This window comes from Nansenia antarctica, assembly GCF_963989245.1.
Source record: "Nansenia antarctica genome assembly, chromosome: 8".
NCBI classification, from domain to species: domain Eukaryota; kingdom Metazoa; phylum Chordata; class Actinopteri; order Argentiniformes; family Microstomatidae; genus Nansenia; species Nansenia antarctica.
In genome coordinates this window covers 52,654,803-52,682,146 of record NC_137678.1, presented here as the reverse complement: position 1 = coordinate 52,682,146, position 27,344 = coordinate 52,654,803, and the positions used below count along the sequence as shown (strand labels likewise).

General features: G+C 43.8%; 2 protein-coding genes across 2 annotated transcripts; both read right to left on the bottom strand.

Moving 5' to 3' along the window:
- Positions 1-216: 216 nt before the first annotated feature.
- Positions 217-10,489, bottom strand: LOC308164397 (structural maintenance of chromosomes protein 6-like; the record flags this gene model as incomplete). Its single annotated transcript, XM_080538498.1, has 9 exons — positions 217-272; positions 3,853-3,908; positions 4,869-4,966; positions 5,475-5,642; positions 5,806-5,911; positions 7,896-8,021; positions 8,187-8,323; positions 9,533-9,670; positions 10,391-10,489. 9 exons carry the CDS (start codon positions 10,487-10,489, stop codon positions 217-219), a joined length of 984 nt encoding a protein of 327 aa, XP_080394624.1.
- Positions 10,490-10,650: 161 nt separating this feature from the next.
- LOC308164396 (structural maintenance of chromosomes protein 6-like) lies at positions 10,651-27,032 on the bottom strand (the record flags this gene model as incomplete). The annotated part of the gene is made up of 18 exons (XM_080538497.1): positions 10,651-10,776; positions 11,385-11,529; positions 11,763-11,935; positions 12,474-12,588; positions 12,799-13,000; positions 14,334-14,515; positions 17,413-17,571; positions 18,529-18,617; positions 20,276-20,422; positions 20,682-20,780; positions 22,483-22,602; positions 22,865-22,966; positions 23,893-23,973; positions 24,125-24,186; positions 24,626-24,762; positions 26,233-26,338; positions 26,559-26,676; positions 26,922-27,032. The coding sequence occupies 18 exons, from the start codon at positions 27,030-27,032 to the stop codon at positions 10,651-10,653; spliced, it is 2,274 nt and encodes a 757-aa protein (XP_080394623.1).
- Between the last annotated feature and the right edge of the window lie 312 nt (positions 27,033-27,344).

The following is a 27,344-nucleotide window of genomic DNA, read 5'->3' as shown; positions in this document are numbered from 1 at the left end:
AGAAAACCAGACTTCCTGTGTCCATGACGCTCCCAAGCAGAAGGCTGAGAACTGTAGACAAGGGGGGGGGGGGCAGACACACACACACACACACACAAACACACACAGACAGACAGACAGACACACACGACACCTGTCGTAAGCAAAGCCGTATCACTGCAGGTTAGGGTTGGGGGCTGGTGGTTGTGGGTAACAGTTCATTAGCAGCAGTGAGGCTCAGTACTCGATGGTCACTGCTTTGGTCTTGAGGTATTCCAGAAGAGCGTCCTCTCCTGAAGGAACAGAAGCAAGGAAAACCAATCAAACACAGATCAACACCATCTATCAGCTCACTGGACCATCCCCTTTAGGTGGCTCAGCTGTGTTCTAAGAAGACTAACTATGTTCTAAGAGGACTAACTGTGTTCTAAGTGGACTAACTATGTTCTAAGAGCACAATTACATTTGATTTTAATCACCATCATGCAACACATATTAGAGTACAAAGAATTGGGGTACATTATTCTATCAAATATTTTTCTGGAATAAATGTACATACTTTGTCCATGGCTTCCTGGATTGCCATCACTTTTTTGCCGATCACACCTCCTCTCTTTTTAAAGAGATGCAAAAGCCTGTAGGTGTGCATGTCAACGATACACTGGTATGAACTGGTATGAACGCGGGCTCGTTCGCCAGACAGCGCCAACGTTCGGAGGTTTCGGTACGTGAACGCGAACCGGCGTTCGGAACTGCCGGTGTGAAAGCCCTAATAGTGAACTGCACCAACTCAGCCACCGTGGACAAACGTGTCCGGGTCTACCCCAACACGAAGCCATGGATGACTGAGAAGGTCCGAAAACTGCTCAAGGAGAGGGACAACGCCTACTCAGCGAAGGACACACTGCTGTACAGCACCACCAGGGCTAACCTAAACCGTGGCATCCGGGAGGCCAAGGCAGACCACAGAGAGAAGATTGAGGAATGCTTCCTGAGCAACGACTCCAGGCGGGTGTGGCAGGGGGTTCAGCACATGACAAACTTCAGAGCCAACAGGCTCACAGCCGCGGAGGACGACCCCCTGCTGGCGGAAAAGCTGAACTCCTTCTACGCCCGGTTCGACGAGGGGCGAACGGAGGTAACCACAACACAAACACCACTCTCTCCAGCTCTCAGCAGCCTCACCCTCAAAGAGCATGAAGTGAGACGCGTGCTGAAGGCGGTGGACCCCAGAATAGCCTCAGGGCCGGATGGCGTCCTGGGACGGGTGCTGAGGGACTGCGCCGACCAGCTGGCCGGGGTTTTCACCAACATCTTCAACCAGTCCCTGTCCCAGGCCACCATCCCACCCTGCCTGAAAACCTCAACTATCATCCCAGTCCCGAAGAAAAGCACGGTGAGCTGCCTAAACGACTACCGCCCGGTGGCACTCACTCCAATCATCATGAAGTGCTTCGAGAAACTGGTCCGGGCCCACATAGTCACACGCCTCCCGCCCAACCTGGATCCATACCAGTTCGCCTACAGAGCCCACAGGTCCACAGAGGACGCCATCGCGACGACTCTCCACTCCACTCTATCCCACCTGGAGAGGGGGAACAGCTACGCGAGACTGCTCTTTGTGGACTTCAGCTCTGCCTTCAACACCATCCTTCCAGACAGGCTAGTGACCAAACTACTAGACCTGGGACTATCACACTCTATCTGTGCATGGATCAAGGACTTCCTGTCTGACCGCCCCCAGAGGGTGCGGGTGGGCTCCCACACCTCCACAGCCCTCAGACTCAGCACTGGGTCCCCCCAGGGCTGCGTGCTAAGCCCCATCCTCTACAACCTCTACACCTACGACTTCACCCCCGTCCACCCCAGCAACTCCATCGTAAAGTTTGCAGACGACACCACCGTGGTGGGCTGCATCTCGGGGGGGGACGAGGCGGCGTACAGGGATGAGGTGGAGCAGCTGGGCAAGCTGTGCAAGGTTAACAACCTGCTACTGAACCAGTCAAAGACCCAGGAAATCATGCTTGTGACCTTCTACCGCTGCACAGTGGAGAGCATCCTCACCTACTGCATCTGCGTGTGGTTCTCCAGCTGCACAGCCGCAGAGAGGAAAGCGCTACAGAGAAGTCGTGAGATCGGCCCAGAAGATCACCGGCGCCCCCCTCCCCTCTCTGGAAGAGCTGTACAACACACGCTGCCTCAGGAAGGCCTCCAAGATCTCCAGAGACCCATCCCACCCTGGGAACGAACACTTTGTTCGGCTGCCCTCGGGCAGGCGGTTCAGGACCATGTCCGCAAGGACAAATAGACTGAAGCTCAGCTTCTACCCCAGGGCCATTCAGGCCCTGAACACAGCAAAGACCTAGGTTCTAGGCCCTGGACAATCTAGACCAGGGGTCGGCAACCTATGGCACGCGTGCCAGCAGTGGCACGCGACAGCTTAAACAGTGGCACGCAAGCAATAAGTGCGAGAATGGGAGAATGTTTTTATTTTATGTTGGCCGCGTTCGTAAATTCGCGCACACTGGGTTCAACGTCATAATGGGACCAAGTAATTTGATTGGACTAGAGGCAGTCTCGGGGACGCTCCGGCGCTCTCAGGGCGAATTTACGAATGCAGCCCTAGTCTCTCTTCCACTCCACGAGAGCCGTATTCTGGCGCCTATTTTCAAAGTAAAATTCTGAATTCGATACAATACAAGTGTTACTGTTAAGCACACATAACAATATAATAATAATATATAATAAGAGTGGGGTTTTGTGTCCCAGAAAGACCGTGCTGTATGTGTCCTATGTCACGAAAATGTTGTTTGCCGAACTTCAAGCGTTAAACGGCATTATGAGACCAAACATCAGAAGTCGTTCAAGGATGAAACAGACAAGGCCGAATCAATAAGACGTGCTGTGTCAATATATGGGAAGCAGGCCAGCACCTTTAAAGCATTTGCCACTGCTAAAAATCACGCAACTGAAGCAAGCTTTCGCATTGCTCATTGCATTGCGAAACGTGGAAAGCCATTCACTGATGGAGAATATATTAAGGAGGCTTTCCTCTGTAGCTCAGATGTTTTGTTTGAAGGCTTATCAAACAAAGACACAATAAAATCAAGAATAAAAGACATCCCAGTGTCAGCCAGAAGTGTGGAACGAAGAATAGGAGAAATAGCAGAAAACGTGAAAGCGCAGCAGACCGCTGGTTTGAAAGATGCGACGGTGTTTAGCCTCGCACTTGATGAGAGCGTAGATGTGAATGACATGCCATGTTACCACCCCCAGATAATGGAGTTGAGCAAAGGAAAACAGGGCCAGGGATCACATTGATTGTTAGGACTGTTTACATGGCTTTGCATACATAGCTCTTTGCAACCCCCAAAAAAAGTTTGTTGTGGTTGGAATAAAAGAATAAAATGTAAGTAACAACCAAATAATTATATAAATATGAATTATAATTCATACAAGTAAGACCCTTGTATAATCACCATCCAGTTAGGCCTACTTATTAAAATGATAACCATGGGAGCACAGTTAGCATTACAACAAAAATTGAGCGCTCCAATTTGCTTAAAGTTGTGCTACGCATCACAACGTTTAGTTGTCTTAGATGTTATGTTGGTCATTTTGTTCAAGTTTCAGTTAGTTGACTGTTAGGCCTGTTTATTTAGCATACATGGCTTTGCATACATAGCTCTTTGCTGAAAATTGTTGTTCATGTTGTGGAATAAAATTGCAGATCAGTTGGTCTGTTTGGTTTGATGTCGAGTCATAATTAATGTTGATATTGTGGTTGGCACACTGACTAACAAGAACATTTTAAAATGGCACTTCATATCAAAAAGGTTGCCTACCCCTGCTGTAATATAGTGGTAGCCTAACCACGGTCAGGGTCTTTCAGGCGGAGGATTCGGATCATCGGATCAACTCCCGGTGAACTAGGGGAAGACAAACCAGCCATTTAACCACATTTTGCTAAATGAGCCTAGCTACATTGTGCTCTCATGCTAAATTAGTCTAGTTACATAATGCTCTTATGCTAAATTAGCCTAGCTAAACAATGCCCTTATGCTAAATAAGCCTATCTACATTGTGCTCTCATGCTAAATTAGCCTAGCAAAATTGTGCTCTCATGCTAAATTAGCCTAGCTAAACAATACCCTTATGCTAAATTAGCCTAGCTACATTGTGCTCTCATGCTAAATTAGCCTAGCTAAACAATGCCCTCATGCTAAATTAGCCTAGCTACACCCCAGATATGGATATTCTTGATGTTAAAATATATAATTGTTTACATTCTTTAACTTCTTTGAGGCAATTCAAAACCCAAAATTGTCAAGAGATGTGATGACAGAAGAAAAACAAACAAACAAATGTACCGTATTTTCCGGACTATAAGTCACACTTTTTTTCATAGTTTTACATTACCGTCTACAGCCGCGAGAGGGCGCTCTGGGCTTGTGACAACTATATGCTGCTCCTGTACCACTGAAGAAATTAACTGAAACATTAACGGAAGCTTGGTGAACTTGTTTACTGGTAACTTGCTTGTTGGACTAGCTGGCTTGTTATGTTAATTTAGCCTATTCAGCCTCCCAGGTATGTTCTTTATGCTATTGTGTAGCTGAATAACTGTTAATGTGTCACGTTAACATACCGGACACCTATTCAGCCTGTTGTTCTGTGTGCTATTGTGTAGTTGAATAACTTGCTTTTCCAGATTAAATGTCTGTTCTTGGTCTTGGATTTTGTGAAATAAATTTCTAAATAAATGCGACTTATAGTCCAGTGCGACTTATATGTGTTTTTTTTCTTCGTGGCGTATTTTTTTACTGGTGCGACTTATACTCCGGAGCGACTTATAGTCCGGAAACTACGGTAATGGGACGTGACAGTACCTCATGGTTTGCGAGGTGAAGAATATGAACTGGTGGAAGGGCTGGCTTTTGGCAGTCTTCAGTATCATGTCCATGGATATCCTCCGGGTCACCATGTCCTAAAAAGTGCCAAAGACACTTTAGATCAGTTACATTAGATCAGATTCAACTTTATTGTCATTGATTACAAGTACCAGACAAAGAAATGCAGTTTAGTATCTAACCAGAAGTGCAAATAGTGATATGAATGAATGAATGAATGAATGAATGAATGAATGGAATGAATGGACTTTATGTCATTGCTACAGTACAGGTACCAAACAACGAAATTTAGGAGGGGTGGCTCCCCTGGTGTTAGGAAAGGGAAAAAAAAGAAAAACACTTTTTAGAAAAAGAAAAAATCACAAGAAGGTAAGGAGCTGGTTTACATAAATAAAGAACAGTGATAGGTACAGTATGGCAGTTTAGAGGTATACACAGTTATGAGCTATGTACAGTTAATTACAGTTACAGTCAGTTAGTCCCATTTCAAATGTAGTCACATACTCTTCTCACAAATATACGCTAACACAAGATAAATGGGTCAAGACTTAAAAGCCAGTTAATTTCATGAATGTAAAATGTCACCATAGATACCCCGTAGATGTAGATGTCAAAATCATCAAGGCAGCGGAAGGGGGCTTCGGCGATGGCCCAAAGGGAGAGGAGGAAACAGACAGTGTAGAAGGAGCGTTCTCCTCCGGACAGGGACCGCATGTCACTCAAGGCCGCCTTGTCACCTTGACCTGGCTGGACCTGAGAGAGAGAGAAAGGGAGGGAGGGAGCGGGAGAGTGAAGAGAAGAAGTTTATTTAGTGATCTATGTATAGAGAGGGAGAGAGATCTATCCATCTATCTATATATATAGTTCATAAACTGTAGGCTGGCAAATACATGAAGGAGCTGTGGCTTGTCCTTACCGAGATGATCATGGTTTCCTTCTTGTGGTCGAACACCATCCTTCCTGTGTAGCCTCTCTGTGATAGCACGTCGTCAAAGTATAACTTACAGCGACATGACAGTGACCTGGAGAGAGGCGAGCGACAATTGAATTCAATATCAAATTCAAATTTGATACAGGACCTTATGCTTGCCTGCAGCACCACCCAGTGACCTCTACGAGACTGTTATGCGCTTTTTACACTTTTGTGACGACCTGAACCGCTTGGCTCTGCTCAGTTTAACCTAGCTTGGGTTCAGCAGTAGGGTTGGGTACCGAAAACCGGTAACGGTATGGTACCGCTTACTTTACATTCGGTACCTACCGAACCGAATTGCAACAGAGATTTTGGTTCCTCGTTTCGGTTCCTCTCTCTCGCCCCCTGGTGTCCGAAACGGACGTTACATGCAACAGTCAACCGCCCGTTAAAGTTCCACTCAGTGCGTGTAGTGGTGAGGAGCTGAGCAGTTGAGTGACAAAGAGTTGTGCCTCAGCAATAAAAAAGTAAAAAGCTGTTTAATGTTGTCGACCGTGTTATTATATAGCTACAGTGTTTCCTCTATGGGCCGCCACAAATAAGTTTTCTCCGCCACTAATTGATTCAGTCCACTAAGTCAACGTTTTCTCCTCAGGCTGCGCAACGAGAAAGGCAGCGAGGTATTATGACCGGAGAACAGTAAAAAAGCAGATTGAAGCTAGATTTAGGCCCGCTTTGAGACCTATATTTCGTTCCGATTTAGGGAGTAGTAAGTTACAATATGTTACAATGTTGCACCTCCTCTTTGGTTTGTGTTCGCACTGAAGTCGAGACTGAACCGCTCTCAACACGCGCAAGGCAACGCGCTTGCAAAACAGTTTTGTGATTGGTCCGAATTTAGCGGGAAATTTGGATTTCAGGAAATCCCTCTCCCTGTCCCTCTCTCCATCACTTTAGCAACGACACAGTATTGGCAGGGGAAAAGAAGGTCAGTCGAATTTTTATTGACAACGGATTTACATGCTGGAAAAACAAGCAGCTAAAATTCAGGGAACATTTGGACAATAAGAGACACAAGGGAGCTGTGGTCACATGGTCTAATTACAGGGCAATATGCGTGGGGCAAAAATAATCTATTGCCTCTAAAATCCTCACGAACAGAACGGCGGAGGTACGGGAAAACAAGGCTCATGTCGGTGTCATCAAAGGTAAAAGTTGGTTTTCTCAGCTGATAATATGCATTACCTTGCATACCTTGTTATGTACCAAATATACCAAATGCTCCATCTGACTGTCACACTGTGATTTTACTTTGAACAGTTAGTGAGTAACGTTAGCCGGTTTTGTGCGTGTACTCTCTTGTAGGCCTACTTCGTATTGATGAGCTGATGTCTTTTCAGTGTGTGTGTGTGTGTGTGTGTGTGTGTGTGTGTATGTATGTGACAGTTTATATTCTACGGATGTTGTTCAGTGCTGTATGCGTGTTCCCGGTTCTGTGTGTACTCTTGTGTACTTCATATTTGATGAGCTGATTATCTTTCACTGTGTGTGTGTGCATATCTGTCAGTCACATGTATATTATACGGTAACCTATGTTCAGTGCTGTATGCGCGTTCTGCTGCAGCTGTAGCCTCAGGATATCTTGGTATTTGATCACCTGCTATATAAAACATCGCCGCATTAATGGCTTAACCGCAATTTATTTTTTATTTTATTTTTGCCACCCTCTAGTTTTTGGTGAAATTACGTCTTGACGCGCGTGCGCGTTTCATGCGTGTGCACGCGGATAAGTGACCACCCCGCCACTAATGTGAAAAAACCTGGAGGAAACACTGAGCTATATATATATACATTTCTAAAATCAAAAGTACCGATTTAAGTAGCGTTTCGGTACCGGTACCGTTTATAAAGTATCGGTTTGGAACCAGTATCGGATAAAACCCAAACAATACCCAACCCTACTCAGCAGTGTGAAAAGGGCATAACAGACTTGATACCTGTGTCTGATAGAAACACGGTGTGACATTCCCCTATCCTATCCTGTTATCTAATAGGACAAGAAGAGAGAGATGCGGTCTGTGGGATCCACCTACGTCCTCAGTGTGGTGTAGTCGGTTAGCCTCTCGTTTATGATAGTGCCCAGCATCTGGGTGAAGCGGTTGAGGCTCTTTACCTCCCGGGCCAAGGTCTTGTAGCTCTGATGGGCCTCATGGAATTGCCTGAGGAGGGAGGAGAGACGTCATCATTGTGTGGACAGTTTCTCCAAAGTGACTTACAAATTGGAGGTTACAGGGACAGTCTCCCTGGAGTAACTGACGGCTAAGTGCCTTGCTCAAGGGCACACTAGTGGTGGTGTTTACCCAGGTGGGTCAACAGTAGTTTACCTGATGACCGTCTCGCGGTCTCCCTGCTGGGTGCTGATCTTCACCTTCAGGCGGCTGATCTCGCTGTCCAGATTCCTGGCCGAGCGTCGCACCTCCAACCGCTCAGGGCAGATCTCAGAAGCTATTTCTACGGCGGTCTGGAGCACACACATGCACACTCAATGTTTGGAGGCAGAGATGAACAGAGACATACAGTAGACATACAAATGGGGTGTATGCATGCACACAGCAAAACAGGAGAATAGTGAGAATGACAAGCACACACACACAGTTAGAAACCACTAAAGTGTTTGACGAACACACACAGGCTCCGCACACACACACACACACACACACACACACACACACACACACACGCTCAGGAGGAGGCACACAGAAGCCATTAAAAAGGTTTATTTTGAAAGTCTCACCCTGCGTCTGACTCTGATATGATCCTGTTATAGAAGCAGCATAGCAGCAGGGTAGAAGCTAGGTAAAGGGGTACGCAAGCCAGTCTAGGGCTGCGTTCGTAAATTCGCTCTGAGAGCGCCAGAGGGCACTCTGGGCTCTACGTCATAAAGAGAACTTTTAAGTAATTTGATTGGACAAGAGGAATTCCATGACTGCTGATCAGATTTCCAGAGCGAATTTACGAGTGCAGCCTAGGTATAAACCATTCGCAGACTAGTTTTTTTTTCATAACACGAAGGTTTTAAAGTACCCACTCGATTTAATAAACAACAGTTTAACGATCAAATGTGTGGATTGGATTCACTATTCTCGTTTGCCATAGGCTACTGGTAAGGGAGACTTTTGTAAATACTTCCGTTTTGGGATGTGTTAGTGTTTGGGGCTGTGTGATCATCTAATTATGTGTAGTTATGTGTTTCTAGCATGTCGATGTTCTATCAGCATGTTGTGATGTTATCAAAATTAAGAAGATGAATGGCTGAAATGGCGCAAAGCGGGGAAAAACTAATACGACATCTAAAGTCTGGAACGATTATATTTCAAAACAACGCTTCCCTTTAACTCCCCGAGGGCTCAGACTACTGCCAAGTCTATCGCTGGGTTTATTTGCAAAAAACCTTCGCCTGTACAGTGTTGTGGAAAATGAAGGTTTCTGCCGAATGCTGCTAACACTGAAACCATGTTGTGAAATACCAGTTAACACAGATATTGTGATGTATCGTTGATGAATTGTCTTACAATGTATCGATTATCGCAAAATCAATGTACCGCGATACTATCGATACGGGGGGCAATATATTGTACGGTTATCGATACGTGAGTTACCTTGCGATTCCCACCCCTAGTTATGACGGTATTATACAAGTGATGTTGACAGGTAAAATAATTGGTCCTACCAAGAGCTCCTGCTCCTTGGCCTGAATGCTGGTCCAGAGGGCCTGGATGCTGTTGATGTGGGCCTTGCGTCTCTCCTCGTGGTGCTTCCTATGGTGCTTGCTCTTCTCCACCTCCTGGTCTGTCCTAGCCAGCTCCCCCTGACAACGCAGAGGGATGGACAAGCCATTCAGATTAGGATTGAGAACTCCTTCATACAGTATAGTCGAATGGCTGGGCAATTTGGTTGCAGCATAATATGAAGGAAGAGACATGAAGGATATCACTGAAATCCAATATTTTTGTGGATATATAGATATCACAATAGATAACGTGGCGAAACAATGTTTTCAGGGTTTAGGTGTTTTCATAGTAATCTAACTAGAATGAACACCTTCCGTCTACAACACATCACTATAAACCATATCTAGTAAAAGTCCTCCTGAGCCGTTTTAAAAAACCTGTTTGAAGCTGGATCTTCTCGATTACATCTGTTTTGTTGTTGTTTTTTTTATCTCTCGTTTAATGCTTTTAAAAACTTGCATCCTTCCTTTTTACAATTCCAGCAGAAAAAAACAAAAAAACATACAGTATATCAATATTATGACTGTTTAGTATCTGTGTGGTGCACATGTCGGGGCCAGTTTTTGGCAGATTTTAGAACCAGAGGCTGACATCATATAAACATCCTGTATCACTTCAACTAGTTGTAGACTTTACACACCTTAATCCATCACAATTAAAGGCAATCTAAGCTATAAACCATCTTTCACACTGAATGCAGCCTGAAATGTCCAGAGTTAGCAGATCTAGCACCTGTTCTACTGCCATTCTAGAGAACTAATTTTCCCAGAATGCTCAGAGGCGTTGGTTAAACTGACCTTGATGGGTTCGGCCTCCTCCATCACAGCGGTGATGGTGTCTTTGTGCTGTCTGTACCTCTGCTCCGCCTCCTCGCTGGAGGCCTTCAGCTGGGCCATCTGGACGCAAGCGGCATCCTTCTCAGCACGCGACACAGAGATCTTCACAATGATCTCCTGCAGCTCTTCCTCCTATAGGGGAGTGTGTGTGTGTGTGTGTGTGTGTGTAATACAGAAGAGATGTGGAGAAAGTCCATGAGTTCCATCCAATCTGAGACACGTCATAAGAACAGACACTGATGTTCATTACGACCCACCAGTGGGTTGAGGTCCTCCGACTGCGGCTCCTCCACGTTCTGCAAGTCACGCAAATCACTCATCTCCATCTCCACGAGGAACCACTTATCCTAGAGGAGAAGGAAAAGAGAGAAGGAAAAGAGAGGAGGAGAAGGAGATGGGATCATGAGATGGTGTAAAATCTGTTAGTAGTACAGTGCTCCCTATCTGGAGGAGCAGAAGTGCTAATCAAGTGACTATGTATCCTTCAATGAGTTCAGGGACTCGTTAACTGCAGGAAAAGGAAGACAGATGTTAAATGGTTGTAGAATTCTTCCGCAGCAACAGGTTTCAGGTCTTGCGATAAGATGACATAAGGAGAACTGAGGTCGACATCATTTGGAGAGGACGTGTTTTATTTGATGTTACAAAGAATTTATGTTACATTTACATTTTTGGCATTTAGCAGATGGATTTATCCAAAGCGACTTACAAAAAATAAATTTGTCCAAGAAAGTGAATCATCTATCCAGCAGTCATCGCAAGAAAAAGTTATCTATGCCCGGACCAGGGGCCATTGGCAGCCATAACGCTAGAAGAAGGAAGAATTAAGTTGCTATAGTAACCAGTCCAGACCATACTATATACTGAAAAATGTATGCACTCACTGTAATGTAAGTCTCTTTGGATAAAAGCATCAGCTAAATGGCAGATAGTGTTATATATTAGGTGGGTGTACCTTAGCTTTCTTCCTGTCATCATAGGCCCTCTTTAGGAGTCCCTGGTTCTGCCTGACGTCCTCATCCACCCGCTTCATCTGCTGCTTTAAGCGATGTATGTGGGTCGCAAAATCGTTCGCTATTTCCCCCCACAGGTGCCTGGCACTTGGGAGGGACGGAGTAAGGGAAGGGGGGGGGATAGAAGAAGAAATGGGGTGGGTAAAAGGGGGAGTCAAGAGGATAGAGAGAGAGAGAAAACGTAAAGCAGAGATTAAAAATGGGGGCTCAGAGAGAACAAGTATGAGGGATCTCTTCAAAACTAATAGATCTGCGAATATGGTATGAGTTACATGCAGTCATGAATGTACACGTACACACACACACACACACACACACACCTGATTTCTTCCTCGACGTCACTGCTGAGGTAGGAGGCCCTCTTCTGATCAGAGGGATAGAAGGGGTTGTTCTCCGTCTGATCTCCGAGAATCTGATCTCCGTCCTTCGAGAAGGCATGACTGCAGTTCCTAGGAGGCTGTCTCTGCATCACCTTGCGAGCCTCTGCGCTATTGTGCTATACACGCACACACGCACACACACACACACAATAAGGTTTTTCTTATCTTCCTAAAAGCCAACGTCAGTAACATCACAGAGGATATGGTTTTAAGATGCATTGATTTTAGAATGCAATTGTCACTTCGCTAAAGTAGGGGGACACATTTCACACCTGTGCGTTGGTGTGAGCTAACTTTAGCCTGCGGTTCCTGTAGCAAAATAAAGAGACCCTAGTCATAGTTGCAGTCACTACTGGCCCATGGGTGACTTGGAACAGATTTCCAACATTTAGTTTATTTTTTGTTTAGTTTTTTACATTTAGGGAATTTAGCAGACACCTTTGTCCAAAGCGACTGACAACAATAAAAAAAATACTTTAATCAAATAAAAACTAGTACTCAGTCGAGATAAAACAACAGTAACATATTAAAACATAGGATAAAACCTGACAAATGTACACTAATAACACATAATAGCTGGTTTGCACAGAATTATAATAGTAACCTAACCCTTTAACTGTGGCTGCCAAGCCTGTGGTGCCACGCTCTTACCTTGATCAGCAGGACGGTCTCTATGCTCCTCTGGTCGATGAGGCAGTTGGCCACTACTGGGTCCTCTATCTCCAGGGCCTGCAGTACTGAAGGGTAGTCTGGGTGGTAGACTTCCCTGGACGGATGGATGCATGGAGAGATAACAGACACACACACACACACACACACACACACACACACACACACACACACACACACGGTTACATGAGTAATTAATATACATGTATATATAAACTTTCTTTCTTTCTGTTAAGCCCATTGTATTGCATCGGTGTATGAAATGTGCGTTACACAAATAAAAGTTGCCACAAACAGGTAAAACAACCTCCTGCTGGTGTCGTGTTGGTTGGGGAAGAACTGGCTGGTGATGATGTTAGGCCTCGTGTCTGCGGGGTAGTATCTGCTCATCAGGCCCTGCAGCACCCTCTCGTCCTTATGGTTGTCACAGGTGAAAGCCAACATCAGGGCCTTCAGACACGCCTCCACTGCCAGGGCCAGCTCTGGGTCCTTCAGACGGAAAAGGTAACCTGGAGGGAGGGAAGGAAGGACAGGAGAGGAAGAGAGAACTTGTTCTTCATCCAAGATGCCATGTGGACCATGTGAATGAGACAGAGAGAGAGAACTATTTGTAGATCTAGCGTAAGACACAGAGGAACGGCAGGGTTCTTCCCAGGACATATGTGACAGCAGCTGGTGAAACCGGGAACAAGTCAGGAACCAATCAAAATGTTCTGACTTTTATTCAGAAAAAGTTAAATAAATGTCAACTTTGTTGAAAATCAATTACACACTCACTAGTCAACTAACACAGCTTGTTTTGTGAGCCTGCTAACAATGTAAAGTAGTGTTATAGTTAACTAGGTAGTAGTGGGGATTACTCACCGAATCCATTGCATTGCAATGTTTTGATTTGACTAGCGAGTGTGTCATTGATTTTCAACAACATTGACATTTATTTAAATTTTTCAGAATAAAAAAGTCTGAACAATTTGATTGGTTGCCGACTTCTTCCCGGTTTCACCAGCTGCTGTCACATAATGTATGAACAAGGTGGCGCTGGATTTCTTTATCAGAACCCGACTTGCGTTTAATTCAAGTCAAAAACTACAGCTAAAAACACTGAATTCATTGAGGAACATCATAACGCTTTCACTTTTGTATTTTACAACGACATAGTGGTGCCACCAAGTTCACAGCGTGGTGCAGCGCCAGTCTTACATTCTTTGGGGAGAATGCCAAATGGTAAAAAAGACTGGTGATGTGAGATGGGGACAGAAAGAGCCAGAGTCAGAGACACACAGAGAGAAGAACACAGAGACACACAGAGAGAAGAACACAGAGACACACACAGCCAAACACACACACAGAGCCACACACACACACAGTCAGCCAAACCCACAGAGCCACACACACACACACAGCCACACACACACACACACACTCTTAAGCCCAATTTATATTTCTGCATAAAATCTACGCCGTAGCCTGCGTAGGCTCACGCGCACCTCTCCAAAAATGTAATTACGCGGCACACCTACGCAGACCGTAAGAACTGTGATTGGTCCGCTTGGTAGCACATGATTCCGACTCTCTCGGAGGCCTAAATGCGGAAGCCTTAAGAAATGTCATTTACTTTTTCTGTAATTACTTTTTAATAAAGATTTGAAAAATTATGATAACCATCTTATATCTTAGTTTAATGTAATTTCTATGCATTATAGACATTTTCTTTACAACAAGCATAAAAAAAAAATCGCTATTATGCCGCTATTATGCCGAACTATAAATTGGGAGAGCCCTTGCATAGGCTACGGCGTAGCCGCGCGTAAATTCGATGCAGAAGTATAAATTGGGCTTTACCCAGCGGTCCCAGTGGCTTCTTCCTGAACTGGCCCCTCCTGTGGGCATCATTTATGGCAGCCAGTAAGGCGGGCATTTTCTCCCCGAAGCGCCGCAGCCGGTCCGAGCGATGGACCATGGGGTGTCCCGGTAGGTTCCTGACGATGGCATCCGCAGACTGCTTCAGGTTCTGCTCCTCCGTCCTAGGTTGAGACAGACAAACATTCAGCTGTCTCAGTTCCTAACCCTAACCCTGCATTTCTAGTGCCATGCTCTAACGGTACCAATTAAGCCATGCAGCACCATCTGACCATCTCTGATATGTTTGTAGGTAGGTGATTACACAAAGTTAAGTAAAACAATATGAAAATGCACTGCACATCAGGCAAACGCTAGTTGGCGGTATTCAATCCCAGTTATGTCTCTTTGTGAAATTGGAGCCCCCAGCGATATATATTGCGGAGCCTGTTCCCTCAATACTCAGTATACTCACTAACCTGGGCACGAAGTTAGTATACTCTTCTTCCTCTTATGCCATTTAGCTGACGCTTTTGTCCAAAGCGACTTACATTGCAGTGAGTGCATACATTTTTAGGTATATATGTTCCCAGCGGGAATGAAATCCCCAACTAGGGATGTCCCGATCCCACTTTTTCACTACCGATACCGATACCTGGGCTTCAGGTATCTGCGATTCCGATATCAATCCGATATTTGTATTTATTTTTTTACTCCTGAATAATAACAAATACTTCCCCATTATATAGTCCACAACAACAGTTGGCTATTAAAGACTGCCAGCCTTTATTGAAGCAACAAAAACAGTACTCTGCAGTACTCAGTGACCAAGTTAAAACAATTTAGCAGCATTCAGCATTGTAAAAAAATTAATAATTACTGTCTGATTTCTAGTTTTAGTGCCTTCAGGTTTTTATTCTATTTATCTTCTCTTACAAATGGCATGCAATTATAGCACCCTTTTTTAAAGTGTAGCCTGGTGACACCCGCTGGTGAGACCCTAAACCAGTCGTAGAATCGAAGGGGTCAAAAAGTGAAACTTATTGTGTCAACAACATCTGGTTTTCGTTTTTTTTTCATAACAGGCAACTTGAAGTTTTAAAGCAGCCACTCAATATAATATACGATCACGTTTAACGATCACTACATTTGTGAATTGGATTCACTGTTCTCGTTTGCCGTAGGCTACCGGTAAGTGATAATGACTTGTAAACATACTTTCGTTTTAGGACGTGTTCAATTCAATTCAATTCAATTCAATTCAACTTTATTCGCCATGTGCAGTGCACTAGGAACATGACTTGGTATTCTCCATGCTGAACAAGCTACAGTACATACAACAGCAAGACGACAATACAACAATACTCAAGACAATATATACAGTACCAATATGAGTGAACAAATATACTGTACAACTTAGTGCAAGAACATGTAAAGTGCAAGGTGCAATGATCAGGAGTTATTGAGGAGGGCTATGGCTTTGGGGAAGAAAGTAACTGTTCAAGTGGCGTGATGTTTTTGACCTGATGGCCCTGTACCGCTGTCCAGAAGGGAGTAATTCAAACAAGCTGTGAGCTGGATGTGAGGGGTCAGCCTGATCTGGAGCTATGGAGGTCTGTGATGGGAGGCAGGGGGCAGCTGATGATCCGCTCAGCTGTCCGTACGACTCTTTGTAGCTTGGCCTTGGATCGAGCAGACACAGAGTCATACCAGACTGTGATGGAAGATGTTAGGATGCTCTCTATAACGGCCCTGTAGAACTGGACCAGGATGTGACGACTGATGTGAAGTCTCTTCAGCTGACGGAGGGAGAACAAACGCTGCTGGCCTTTTTTAACTAAATGGGTGATGTTGTTATCACATTTTAGTTTGTTGGAGATGGTAGTGCCCAGAAACTTGAATTCATCCATTATTGTGACAGGGGAGTTATTGATGACCAGTGGAGAGTAGAGTTTTTTTTCCAGAAGTCCATAATCACCTCCACTGTCTTGGTGTTGTTGAGTTCCAGGTTATTGGCTGCAGACGAGGACACCAGGCGGCCGACCTCCTTCCGGTAGGCAGTCTCGTCATTATTAGTGATGAGGCCAACCATGGTGGTGGTGTCATCTGCATATTTGATGGTCTTGACAGATGTGTCACCAGAGGTACAGTCGTTGGTGTACAGGGAGTAGAGCAAGGGGGAGAGCACACAGTCCTGAGGAGCACCGGTGTTAACTGTGCGGCGCTGAGACAGGTGAGGGCCCATCCTGACATACTGTCTTCTGTTGGTGAGAAAGTCAGTAATCCACTGACAGATGGAGGGGTGGCTATTCAGCTGGGCCAGTTTATTGTGGAGGAGGTCAGGAATGTTGGTATTGAAGGCTGAACTATAATCCACAAACAGGACTCTGGCGTAGGTGTTTCGATTGTCCAGGTGTTGCCGAATATAGTGGAGCGCAAAAGCAAGGACAGTGTGTTCATCTAATAGACCTATCGTTAAGCCACGCCCCAAAATAGAAATTGTCCAATCATATCACAGCAAAAGTCAAAACAGGCAGAAAACTCGGACAAACAACTTGCAAATATCTGATGGTGAAAAGCTTCTAGACTAAATATTCTTGTCATCTTTAAAAAACATGTCTATTACTTGCTGTGGTAAATCAGAAATGTGCCAACTCCCACCATTGCAAGTCAGTGAATGTCATTCAGTCGCGGTCGGTCAGTCAGTCACTGTCAGTGAGGCGTTTGTTTGTCTGAGTTTTCAAAGGGGGTGTGGCTTAGCGATAGGTCCATTATTGTAGTTATGTGTTTTTAGCGGGTCGATGTTCTCTCAGCATGTTGTGATGTTATAAAAACGCAGTTAGACTTTCGTAGCTATGTATCACTGTTAGCCGCTAGCTGTTAGCAGCGTTTGTTGTTGTGGTTTGATCAGTCACTCTTCTCCTGTCACATTCTCATTCTTGAGGTGCACCAACATTCAAATACTCATGTCGTCTTTAATGCCGTGGATCGGATCGGGACATCCCTACCCCCAACCTAAGCGTTGTTAACACCATGCTCTACCAACTGAGCCACAGAGGACCACGTTGTGAGGTATACTCACAACATGCGGGTTTGCTCCTCCTTGGCGCGGGCCACAGCCAGCTGAAACTGGTCTATCTGCTGTCCCAAGGTGGAGTCCTGGAAGCTGAGAGCGTCCAGCTCCGTCTGTAGCCGCTCCATCCGCTCAGCACGCACCTGGGTCTCCGAAGCCTGGCTGATACTGGGGGTGGGTGACAGGGAGACAGAAAAGAGAAATTGGAGAGATAAATTCCAAGTGGTCACAGAGTCATTCCCCTCCCCTCCCATGCCATGACATTAAATGAAAGAAACTTTGAAAGCAAGAAGAATGATTATAAGAAAATATGTGTGAAAGGTAGGGATGCACCGATACCGATACCAGTACTCATATTCGTAAAACTCGTATTCGTAAAACTACCCCGATACATCCCCCCTGATACCACTTTACGGTGTTATGCCAAATTACTCTCCCGCAGATTCCTGGTACAGCAGGGTAAACATTCACAAAACATAATATATATGAATTAAGATTAATTTGGAAACCATAATACGAAAAATATGATAACATTATTATTATTATTTTTTAAGATATAGCTGTATATTTTTTTTTAAATGTCGGTATGAATACGTGTACCGTTACACCCCTACTGGAAATTAAGATATCTTTCACTAGAGTGTCTGAAATAAATATACATTATTTTGTATGAAGAAAAATAGGAAAACACTTTCTAAACACATTTTCTTACTACAAGCTACTCTGTTACTAGCATAGAAACGGCCACAAAGTTTGAGCATTAACAATGGTATTACGGCACAATAATGGTATTACTGAAGCTGTTTCACATTGTGAAAAAGTACATCAACAGCCTGTTTACTTTATTTCATGAAGTGATTTGAAGGCAATAGACAATAGATTAATTCTGACAATGTCAGACTAGCTTGTCTATTACCAGCTAAAATATTATAGTTATAATTATATATTAATATTTGTTTTCAATGTCATTGTTAGAACTGTAGTGGTATTATTAAGTACTCGGTAACAGTATTTGGTATTGGCAAGTACCCAAAAGTAAGACTTATACTTGTAATCAGTCTGAAAGAAAGTGGTATCAGTTAAAGGAAGAAGAGGTAAAGGAGAACGGGGGGGTGGAAGTGCTACCTCAATTTGAGCTCATCAATTCTCCTGGAGAGCTGATCCTTGTCCTTCTCCAGGTCTCTTAGGTTGGTCTTGGATCTGCGCACACTGGTCTGGGAAAGAGTCACAACAACTAAGACGATCAAGCGAACAAGAGAGGGCCAACTCCTGTGTGTTGATAGAAACCCCCAAAGGTCTTGTTTAATCTATTGTAGTTCTTAAGGTTGTAGTTCAAGGGATTTGTAGTATCGTCATAAGCTACGGATGGATCCTAATGGCTAGTTACAGCTTGGGTTATGGTTACGCATAATACAGTGCTCTCATCTCAACGATCATAGCCCTAGGGGGTATTCCACGTACGTTGATAACTACATCAGCGATTCGTTGAAAAAGCCTGGTTCAAGCTAATCTCGATTGTGATTTAAGACTCAACTCGTTCCAATAATCCAGTTCCGGCTTGTCTCGTCAATGGTAACTCAGTTCTGGTTTGGAAATGCTGGCTTTAGTAGTAATAAGCAGCCCAGAACAGACAATTGACGAAAAGAAGATACTATGACTGGAAAATGACAGCGCAGCACTCTACTTATGGAGCTTTATGAAGAAGAAGATTAAGAAGTAAAAAAGGGCAATATTGCCACAATTAACGAGGCGAGGGAAATGGCTTGGCAAAAAAATTGCTGACAGATTAAAGACGTACGTACTACTAGCCCCTACTAATTGTTTTATTTAAATTTTTTCATAAATGAACATTCACTACTGTGGTTATATTAGCAGCATGCTATGCAGGATCAGATCATCGGGATGGCATTGAGTGACATTGAGTGGTATTAACTGCTGCCGTCAGATCATAGTGTTCTTTTAAGATGGGGGTTCAAATCCCCCTGACATAACTACAATGGTGTTTGAAGCCTTTCTGACTAGTAATGATGTTCTTCTAGCATTGTAGCTGGCCCCTGAATTTGGCATAGATAATTATTTCTTATGATTACTGATGGATAGATGATTCACTTACTTAGACAGATGTATTTATTGTAAATCGATTTGCATGAAGGATTCTGTTAAATGCACCCCCAAATGTTAAATGCCCCCACACATTAAATTAAAGTCAACCACTCTCTCCTGAGGCAAGGATCGAACCAGCAACCTTCTGAATGCTAGCTGCCTTAACCCCTGTGCCAGACACCCCGCTCTGCTATTTTTGATGCAAGCTGATACAGATACCTATCTATTTATACCTTTTTTCTCTATCTATCTATCTATCTATCTATCTATCTATCAAACTATCAATCTATCTAAAAAGGTCGGACATAATGTTTCCAAAAAGTCTCTTGACGGAACTGTCTTTCGGGATTTTGTTTCCGCCTGTAACACATTTTTAACACACATCAGGTTAGTTCTGAGGCATAAATTGCCATGGTAACTCAATAGCAATTTCTTTCAGCCACATTCAGGGAACGGAACTCAGAGTGAAATTATCGCAAATTATCAAAACAAGCCTGGATTTTCCTTTATCAGCGTTCATGGAATACCCCCCTGGTCATCTCAGCTATCATAGCCCTTGTGGTCGTTCTGTGCTCTGGTCTTGTTACGGCAGTTGTTGTTTCTGTGTTGTTGTTGTTGTTGTTGTTGTTGTTGTGGTTGTTGTTGCTCTGTGCTGTTGTTGTTGTGGTTGCTCTATGTGGTTGTTGTTGTTGCTCTGTGTTGTTGTTGTTTTGGTTGTTGTTGTTGTTGTGGTTGCTCTATGTTGTGGTTGTTGTTGTTTAAAGCTCACCCCAGCGATGTTGGAGAGCTTTCTGCTCTTCTGGCCCTCCTTCCCCAGCTCAGTCAGCTGGGGCTGCATCTCCTGCACCCTCACAGTGTTGGACTCCAGCTGGTCGTTGATCTCCTGGAGCTTCCTCTCCGCCTCCACCACCTTGGCCTGGACAGGAATTGAGGTGAACAAGAGCACCAGCGATTACAATCAGTGGAGGGAAAAATGGCAACGAGAAAACATAAACCAACAGGGCAACCCATCACTTTTGGTCTAAATAATGGAAAATACTACCAATAACTGTAGGTTTTGAATATTGAACTGGAAGGTTAATCAAAATGCCAGACCAAGTTGAAATGTAGGACCACAGGTTTGGAGCCATAACTCGTCTTAGGGTTTTGGCCTGTAAATAAGAGGTCGACCTTACCTTCCATTCGTCCACTTTTTGATCGTATTTGGCAGTGGACTTCTCCTCTGATTCAAGCCTGTCCTTCAGGAGCGTCACCTCCTTCTCCATCTCTGTCACCTGGCACAGAGGGACACAAGTGCAGGGCTTAAAGTGGGAAAAAAATCCTGTGCCTGAAACTTTTTCTTGGGGAGGGGGGTCACAAACTGATTAAATCACTTAAGGCCAAACTGATTGCATCACTTATTAAGCCACTATCACTAAAACAATAGATCAATAGATCTCCATCAAGTAGAATACTGATGACTAGTGACCAGTCATGCATGAGGGCTGACGAGTTGGCGATGTTTACTTTCCTGCTGGCTAGGTGTTGTGTTGTTACTTTGGCCAGATCATCATCAAAAAATCGAACAAGGACATTGAGGATTTTGTCCATGTTAAGATTAGTAGCTTCGTCGATATTCATTGAAAACGTTGCTTTTTTAAGCTTTTCACACAGCCGTTTTTTAAATTCCGGGGCAAGGCCATGTGTGTTTAAATAGCTGGCGTGCTTATTGGAAACGGACAGCTTTGTCAGTGCATTTTTGTCTTCTGATAGCTTCTTGCACAAATCGACGAGTGGCTGAGCCATTGTGAAAGACAGATCATGTTCAGCTATAAACGCGCAAACTCAGATCTTTTGCTCGCAAACACGGTCGGTCATTGAAGATGAAGTGGTACCTGTCGCCGTCGCTCCCGGCAAGGTTGTTGTATGAGCAAGCGCTCGAACCGAAGCTTGGTGACCGGGATCTGAGGCATGTCGAGCAATAACCTTCTTCCCACTACTATACTATATACTATACTATGTATATATACTATAGTATATACTATACTCCCGTAGACGAGTTTCTTTGAGCACGGCGTACAGAAAAAAGCACCCGGCTCCCTCAGTTTGAGGCACCACGTCCATAAGGCTTCCCCTCACTACTCTCCTCTATCCATGCCCAGCGCCATTTATTCCTTACTCCTCGTTCTAGTATAGCTGTGTCTTCGCCATGTTTAAGAAACTTGGCTTCCATTTGAATAGACTCTTACTAAAGTTAGCGAGATAGCGGGCTGCTAAAAGCGAACGTCTCTACAAGCTAACATTACACTCATTAAAACTTCTTAAGGTCCGCCCCACTACTCTGCCTCCGATTGGCTAGAAGTCGTTGGTTGGCTTGAGCAATGTGATACCATTGGTAGGCGGAACTGTCTCTTTGCTGAAGATGACTCTTTAAATTACGATGTAAACAAATAGCATGTTTTTTTGTTTTTTTTAATTGCTAAAAATTCCCCCGCGCCGGAAATCCGGCACCGTGCCGGAGAACTTTAAGCCCTGCAAGTGGTGTCAGTAAGAAATCACTGAACACTAGGACAGCCGTGCCTTTTTTACCTACTATAAGAACCGCCTCTGGGGTCAAATGACCATAGTCTTTACAACGGGAAGCTGCTATTTACATACAACGACCCCTAGTTGGCCGGCTTGTAAATTAGCCTGCCTCCTACACAAACATTGTTTTATCGAGTGCAAAGATATAACATTTATTTTACTCACCCACCCATGGCTGTTCTATTGTTAAGTAGGAACTGGACACTCATATTTTGCATAGTGTACTACTAGATTTCTCTCTCTCTCTGGCAAATCGTCTCGGTACCAGAAAATAAAATGTTATTCTTAGTATTGTTAGTATCATAGGGATGTAGTTGCTTATTAGCCAGTCTAACACCATCTGAAATTGTGGGACTAGAGTTTAAGTTGTTCAGTTATCTCTATATTTCTATTGAAGGTCTATGATCTCACCAGAGCCCAGGCCATTTGGTTCATCAGCTCGTTCAGTTTAGGGTAAAAGTCTTCCAGCGACGGCAGGCTTTTGCACCTATCCTGTTTTTCCAAACACGTCTTTCTGAGGTCGTCCAAGTTCTGAAGCACAGGAGCACACAGACAACACGGAATGTCAACACAGTTAATAGCTCTCAGGCACAAATGTGTTTTTGTTAAGAAACATTGATTTGATCAGGACCAATAGGTGGCTTAGATTCAAAGCTGATTTTTGATGAATAGATGTACGAGAGAGAAAGGATTGGTGACTGTGTGAGATGCGGAAAGACATAAGCGTACACACACACACACACACACACACACACACACAGTCGATCATAAATCAAGTCAAGACAATGCCTACCTCCTCTTTTTTTGCTATTGTGGTCAAGATGACATCCTTAGTCATCATGATGTAGTTCAGATTCTCCTTCATCTGTTCCAGCTGTGTGACTTTCATAAAGAACTAGGGACAAAAACACAATCAGATCACCAAGAGTGGGACTCTAACTAGAGATCCACACGCTTAAGTTGGATCATCACGCATACTTCCCATTGACATCAATGCAAGATTTACACAAATCAAGTCACCACAGGAAGGGTTAACTTAAATTACTGTGACCTGTACTGTATTTGCACTGAACTGTTCTACTGCTGTAATTCCCCATTGTATGCGGAAGCATGCTGAATGGAAGGGTTGTGTGCAAAACACATGTCCTTGAGATGCGCAGTGTCCTTATTTGGAGATTGTTCAAGAGTGTTGATGTTACCCCTCAGCCTAATATCATAACTGCTGACATCATAACTGCTGATATGAAGAGTCTTGTAGCTTCAGCATCTTGGGGATCATCTGACCCGTTTTGTATATCCTGTTGTAACATTAATAGTGTACATGCTAAACTAATTGTATAAGGGGGCATGCCACTGATGCTCATGGGGACACTTGGGGCGTGCTTACCTAGTGTGACTTAACTGTGCTCCCTGCTGCAGCATTAAAATAAAGCTTTTAGAAGTTTGCAGTCATTTGTCAGTACTCTCTTTGTTGATAAGAAATAGATTCCCACACCAGATTCCACCCTAACTATGTAACGGCAGTTTTCTATTGCTAAAGGAAAATCCAGGCTTATTTTGGTACATCTCGCAAGATTTCTTTTTAAATCCAGGCTTATTTTGAAAAGCTTGCAAGACTCAAAAATAAGCCTGGATTTTCCTTTAGTGACGTTGATGGAATACGCCTCTGTTCTTATTTCAAACTCTTGAAATCCAGTGGTAAAAAACCTAGGAAGTCTTCTACCCGTAACAAAACATTTGCATTTCACACTGCTATAACATTTGCATTGGACATCTTAACATGTCAGTGGTATTACTATTACTGAGGGCTTTGGGTCTTACCTTGTACTTTTCCCCTTCACATTTGGAAAGCAGAAAATGCTTGCTCATCCCTTGAGGTAAGATAGTTATAGGATTGTCCACCTTATGGGAAAAGAAAAAGAACAACAACAAAAATATTTGTAACGTGTAAAATAAATACTCATCGATTCCAGTGTCAGTGATACAGCGTCATCAAATAATTTCAACACATTATAATAGGAAGGTAGCAGGTGATGAGCAAGTCATACAGTACCTGGATGTTGAAGGTATGCAGAATGTTCATGAGCTCCTCCTTTTTCGTGGAGACCACCTGACCTGCAAGTCAGAACCCAGTGTAAAAGTTACATCTGATTTTCAGTAAATGAACGTGTGGAATGCATTACTATCCCAAATGAATGGTTATATTTTTTCTGAGTGGGGCAATCGCACTCTGATATGTCATTTTTATTGGATAGAGATAGTGAAGATACACAGGAAAGTAAGGAGAGGGTATGCCAGCAGGGCACAGGCCGGATTCAAACCCATGCCGACATGGACATAATGTGTGCACTGTAGGCCGTGGTGCTAGACCACTGGGCCACCCCGGGCCACACTATCCCAAATTAACCCTGTGCTACTCACAAGCTTGGTGCATTGATTTAAAGGAAAGATTCACACTGAAGTTACAAGCATATATCCAGTGACTTCAAATGCGTGCTTGAATGAAAGATGCACAGACTGAAGAGGTGTATCCCTACATTTTTGGGACATTTACCACTTTTGTTCTTGATTTTGTAAGTCCTCAGACCCTTGCGGGTTATCTTGAGGTCCACAATGATGGCCGAGCCAAACAACTCGGGTTTGTGGGCGTCTTTCCCCCTGTTCCGCAGTGTGATGGAAACACCGGCAGAGCTGGAAAAAGAGAAGATGACAAAACAGGGTAAGCTTTTTTTTTTTTTTTTTTCCACAATTAAGATGCCCTATTTCAAGGACACTATGTAAAAAAGGTGTTGTTATTTTGTGACATCAAGCCTTTTTTGGTGGTTACAAATTGACGGCGACCCTAAATGCCAGACCTATTAGGACTAATAGAGCTTCTGATGCTGACTAAGGCATTTTCAATATGATCGTGCATTATAAACATGGCACCCCAAAGAGGCACGCTTTTCTTAGCAAGTGTGATGGTGTGGATATGATGTTACGCAACACCATTGCAGCTCAGGTGACCTACTGTATGACTGAAAACACCCAAGGCAGTGATTCAACTCGGACAGTTGCCAGTTATGGGTGAATGTTTAAAAGGATAGTTCATCTACATGACATCATGATACATTAGTTTCCTTATCATGGACAGGCTTAATAGAAGGTTTTAAATGATATGCTGAAACGCAGAAAGTTTGGAAGTATTTTCACCAAACTGATGAATTCCATGTGCAATGCAAATTAAGTGATATCAAGCTCTTCTATCAGTGCACGCTCCCATGAGAAATCATATGCTCTTCAAGCACAAAGAAACACTCCCAGTGGGGGACAAGCAGCAGCAATGTCGCATCAGATATTTTGCCAATTCAAAGCACCGCTGTGACGCCCACCAGAACCGAACAGGCAAAAGCTCAATGCCTCAATGATAAGCCAAGATATATTGCCTCTCAGCTTCGTGGAGGAAGAAGGCTTCAGAGATTAGCCAGCCCCTCTGATAGGGCTTTCACACCGGCAAGGAACCGTTCCCGTTTGCGTTCTGAAACCTCCGAACCTTGGTGCTGTCTGGCGAACCAGCCTGCGTTCATACCAGTGTGACCAGAACTATCCGCGTCATCAACGATGGGTGATGAAGGGGCGGGATAAACAAAAATGTCACAACTAGATGGCAGCTACTTCACGGAAAATGAGGATAATATCTTCCACTACACTACAGTATCTGAAATAAACACTATTTTCTATGAAACAAAACAAGACACTTTCTCCATACGTTCTCTTACTAACCTGCTCCATTACTGGAATAGAAATGGCTTACGAAATGTGCGTTCGCGCGTGTGCGAATGAGGAAACTTTTTATAATTCTTTTGATCACTAATGATTAGATTAAATTACATTTTGTCTCCTTCCTTCTTGCTGGTCTTTGCAGCCTAGAATATGACATACCCACTGACGACGTGACTGTTCTACGTTTTGGTTCCCGCTTGAGAACCACTATTTTCTGGTTCCCGCTGCGAACCAACTTTTCAGGCCCCCGAACCAATTTATTTTTGGTCGGAACACACCTGCCGGTTCCAGACGTGGTTCGCGAACGCGATTCCTTGGCGGTGTGAAAGCCCTATTAGTGCTTCTGAGAGATTTAGGGTTAGTACTGATTTAGTACTGATGACCGGGTGAGAAAGTTACCTTTCTCCTTCTTTCACAAAACATTTCAGGGAGGATGCTGTGTTTGTGGTCTGTGCTTTTCCACCCAGGGCAACTATAAGGGCAGTGAGAATGGCACTCTTTCCACCTGTCAGTTTAAAAACAATATATTAAAAACAAATGGAAGTGTGCAACACAGAGGACACACAACGCAAGCAATCAAACCAATCAGTGTGGGATTACAAGAAAGTAATACAAACACAGAAACATGCAATACAATAGTAGGTGGAGAGAAAATACGAAAAGCGTCTTGTTGTGACATTCAGGATGGACAACAATGCCGTCATGGGAGCAAATGATAAACTCACTCCCGTTGTTGCCAACAACAAAATTGATATTGGGTCCGAAGGTGAAAGGTCCCAGCAGAGAGTGACACATGAAGTTCTTCAGGGTGATGCTCTCGATAATACCCACATCTCCAGATGACTTATAACAAAACAGAGAGAAGAATAGTAAAAACTGCTTATTGCTCAACATGTAGGCTAACATATGAACTCCAGGTGATTATTTTACTCTACTCATTGTATCTGACATAAAGCCAGTACCCCTTAAAACGAATAGTTTTTTAGCATTAATTAAATAAACAATAGTTTATGTCAGTAATGTATAAGTACAATCTGAGAACCGAGAGTGCTCCTCATGGTGGAAAACATAACGTCACTGCCACCTACCTGCAGGGATGTAGATGGCCATGGTAGGCTGAGATCCACTGTGCCACTGGCATCCTCAGATTCAGGCTCCGCGGTCCGGGGGTTTTCAAGAGTGCTCTTCTTCTTCGACATCCTGCCCCTGGCCAGGTCTGTAACATTATGTTAGCTTCAAAATAGAGCATGGGTACTGTGCCATGGGTGCTGTGCTGGCAGGAAAACGAAAATGAAAGCAATGGAACTGACGCAATAATAGTAGTAAGTAGTATAGTATCAAGTTTTTGAAGTTAGTATGCATTTAACCAGATATAAAACTAACTGTAAGTGAACCAAAACCGTATAACAATTCTAATTATAATAATAATAATAATAATAGCTAGATTTTATTTAAAAGCGCCTCTCTCAAACTCAAGGACACTGTACAGGTGACAGAGAGAAGCAGGACAA